At 35.2% G+C, this 3,353-nt stretch overlaps 1 protein-coding gene across 1 annotated transcript; it reads left to right on the top strand.

Moving 5' to 3' along the window:
• Positions 1-2,043: 2,043 nt before the first annotated feature.
• Positions 2,044-2,715, top strand: LOC141600088 (uncharacterized). The gene has a single exon (XM_074420273.1). It carries the CDS (start codon positions 2,044-2,046, stop codon positions 2,713-2,715), a length of 672 nt encoding a protein of 223 aa, XP_074276374.1.
• The last annotated feature ends 638 nt before the right edge of the window (positions 2,716-3,353 follow it).

The following is a 3,353-nucleotide window of genomic DNA, read 5'->3' on the forward strand; positions in this document are numbered from 1 at the left end:
CATTCATTGGAGGATTTCATTTCAAGATGGGTCAAGACTCACCCAAAATTTTAAGTTGAGTCTTGAATTTCCAAGACTCAACTTAAGACTTTGTCAAGAGTTAGGTAGATTATTAGTAGTCTTGAATGAATCTTGACTTAAGACTTATTGAAGTCTTATTTCAAAACTACTAATAATCTTACCCTCAAAATAACCGAATGTCTAAGCTCCACTACAAATAAATATTACAATAAAGATAGTGCACTTGTGCAAATATAACATAACTGGACCAAATGAAAATATCGACTTTGTACCCGACAATAATTTAAGAATAGCGACTCCAACGCAAAAAATCCTTATCAGCATGCAACGGCCATGAAACCACAAATCTCTCATCTGACAGCACATCCGTCACAAGATTGCGACTGGTCAAATACTATACATGTGGCTAAATAAGATAAAACAGAATTCTATTTTCTGTGTACTCTGCTTTTGTATTATCTACCCATATAGATTATATTTAACTCGTCGCAGAGTTAAGTTTGCGACAGACAGATATTCACGTCAAATGAAAATTTGTGCCATGAAATTATTGTCAACACTATTCAGTATTCAGGACTCACTGTAGCTTGTAGACGGCCAAAAACAACAAAAACGTGGAATTCCTTTTAATCCTGGTTCACTGTAGCATGCAGCCATGTAGGGTAGGCGGGTGGCCCAAAAACAACAAAAACGTGGAATCTATTTTAATCAATTCTCGGATGGGACCCAATAAATTATTCATTCACTTGAGATAAAAAAAATGTACGTAAAGAGATTTTTATTTTATATTCAAAACAAAAAAAACAGAATAAATACAATAAAATCATTACGTTTATAAATTAGCCTAAAAACTTTTGTCTTTTTTATTTAAGCGCGATTGTATACTTGTATTTGAATAATTTTAAGTTTTAAGTATAAGACGGATATGTTTATTTTAAGAAAAAAAATAAACAATTTAATATTGTATGGAGTAAGTTTAGCTTGTTCTATAATTCTTGATTTATTTTGAGCTTATTTTAACTGTGAACCATGGATTCATCTTTAACGAAAATACATATCTTGAAGCTTACCTTATCATTAGGCTCTATTTTTTTCGCCTGAAAAAAAGTTATGAATTAAACTGAATTTAATGGAGTTAAACTGAGAAGAATAGAGCTGAACTGAACTGAAGTAAAAGTTAAGTTGTAAAGAAATGAGTTAATCTAAACTAAATCGACTAGAGTTGAAGTAAACTGCAAGGGGTCGAAATTAAACCAAAAGAACATGCCTAACTCTTTTCTGTATCTAATATGAAAGAAATATGAAATACGGAGTATAATATTATCATTGAGCTAAATTATTAACCATTTAATTCCAGTTATCTCCCAATCAAATATTCACATGCTATTATACCCGATTACCTTCCTTCCATTATTGTTTTTGACAAATTTTTATTTGTGACGACACTATTTCCTTCAAAAGCAAGACCATGTGATCAGTGGCGATTATGGAGAGGTGCACCCGCACCCCCCTTTGTTAAAATATAAGTATAATTTTGTGTAATTAAGAGACATATTAATTATGTTGGTCTAGGTCTAGTGGTTGTGTGTTGTTTTTCCTTGTTCAATGTCATGGGTTCAATACTTTTATGTTATTTTTCCTTGTTCAATGTCATGGGTTCAATACTTTTAATGAACATTTTCTATTCAATATTTTTTTTTACCATTTGTGTTGTGTATATTTTTCCCAATCACGCAAGAAATTATTATGCTAGAACCAGATTTCTCATTATATAATCATATTTTTGCAACTTCGGTAATTTCGTTAATTTTTCGCACCCCCGTCCACTGAATCCTAGAATCGCCTCTGCATGTGATTGTTTTTTTCATGCATAATTTTGCAAGTCATTTCCTTTTTTTCTACGAAAGGTCTTTAGTTCAAAACCCTCTATAAATACACAACAAATAGTCTATTATTTCACTTTTAATTATTTCATTTAACCCACAAACAACCTAATATTATTTCACTCCCAACAAAATAAAAATGATACCTATTATCCTCCAAGCTACAACCACTACCACCATCCTCCTACTTTCCCTCCTGCTATCCACCCCTACAACCACCACGGCCGATATCGTCCTCGACACCCGGAAAAACCCAGTTGTGGCCGGATCATATTACAGTGTCGTGTCAATATTTTTTACCGAAGCAGGCGCTGATGTAAGTCTAGGGATAACCATGTTTAATAATGGCACACTCAGTTGTCCTTCCTTCATTGTTGCCCGGTCCGAAATCTTTGACATTCACATAAAATTCACTCCACAAACTATTACAGAAAAAAATTACGTTTATACTTCCTCAAACCTTAACATTGCTTTCGAATACTTGAAGCCCGAACCCGATTGTCATCGTCGATACACCACCGTGTGGACTGTGTCTGGCACTGAAAACGGGAACATGGTGGTTCTCGACGGCGAAGAGGGGAGGGATGGTAGTATGTTTAAGTTGGAAAAAGTTGATTATTTGACTTTCCCTATTTATTCGATATGGTATGGGGATAAGGCTGTGTTATATGATGAACAACCTAATGGCGAAACTCTGTTAGGTCTTGAAAAGGGATATCCTTTCTTGGTTTGGCTTTTTCTGGGAGGACCATCTACGAGTGCACTGGCGGAGCTAGGAATCAAGCTTAAAGGGGTGGGGGCGAATTTGTAATAATATGAGGACCATCTACTTGAAAAAATATTGAAAATTTTATCTTCAAAGAGGCGAGCGCTCCTGATAGCCCCCTGGCTTCACCACTGTCCTAATGTACCATACTTTGACTACTTGCTAATAAATAATAAATTCCTTCTATTACGAAAGGAATGTGTTAAAAAATATCAAAGCACTTATTATTAGAGTTCTGGCAAATTACGAGGTAAGGGAGGGTCAGAGCCTAATGTTTTGTGTTATCAAAACAAAAAGAGTTTCTCCAATCACCAAAAATGAAAAGTACTTCGAGAACTTAATCGAATGATCGTTGCTGTATAAAAGAGTAAATGAGACTACTTTTTCTTAGTGTTTGTGCATTGACGGTGGTTGGTTGGTGTGTCTTAGATTGGGCGGGTTTTCCAGTCACACGACGCTCTATTTCTGGGTGGATTGTATTATTGGGTTCCTCTTCTGTCTCATGGAAGACGAAGAAACATGTCATCGTTTCTCGTTCATGTGCTGAACGAAATATCGTTCTTTAACCAAATTGACTTGTGAACTTAAATGGCTCAAGGGGCTATTAGCAGGGCCGTCTTGGATATTAAGGGGCCCCTGTGCGAAATTTAAAAATGGGGCCCTATAACTGTTTAAAAGCGAAT

Source organism: Silene latifolia, chromosome 9, assembly GCF_048544455.1.
Source record: "Silene latifolia isolate original U9 population chromosome 9, ASM4854445v1, whole genome shotgun sequence".
Taxonomy (NCBI): domain Eukaryota; kingdom Viridiplantae; phylum Streptophyta; class Magnoliopsida; order Caryophyllales; family Caryophyllaceae; genus Silene; species Silene latifolia.

Bases quoted from the DNA above. Each gene is read 5' to 3' on its own strand.
- LOC141600088 (XM_074420273.1), top strand. From the start codon at position 2,044: ATGATACCTATTATCCTCCAAGCTACAACCACTACCACCATCCTCCTA.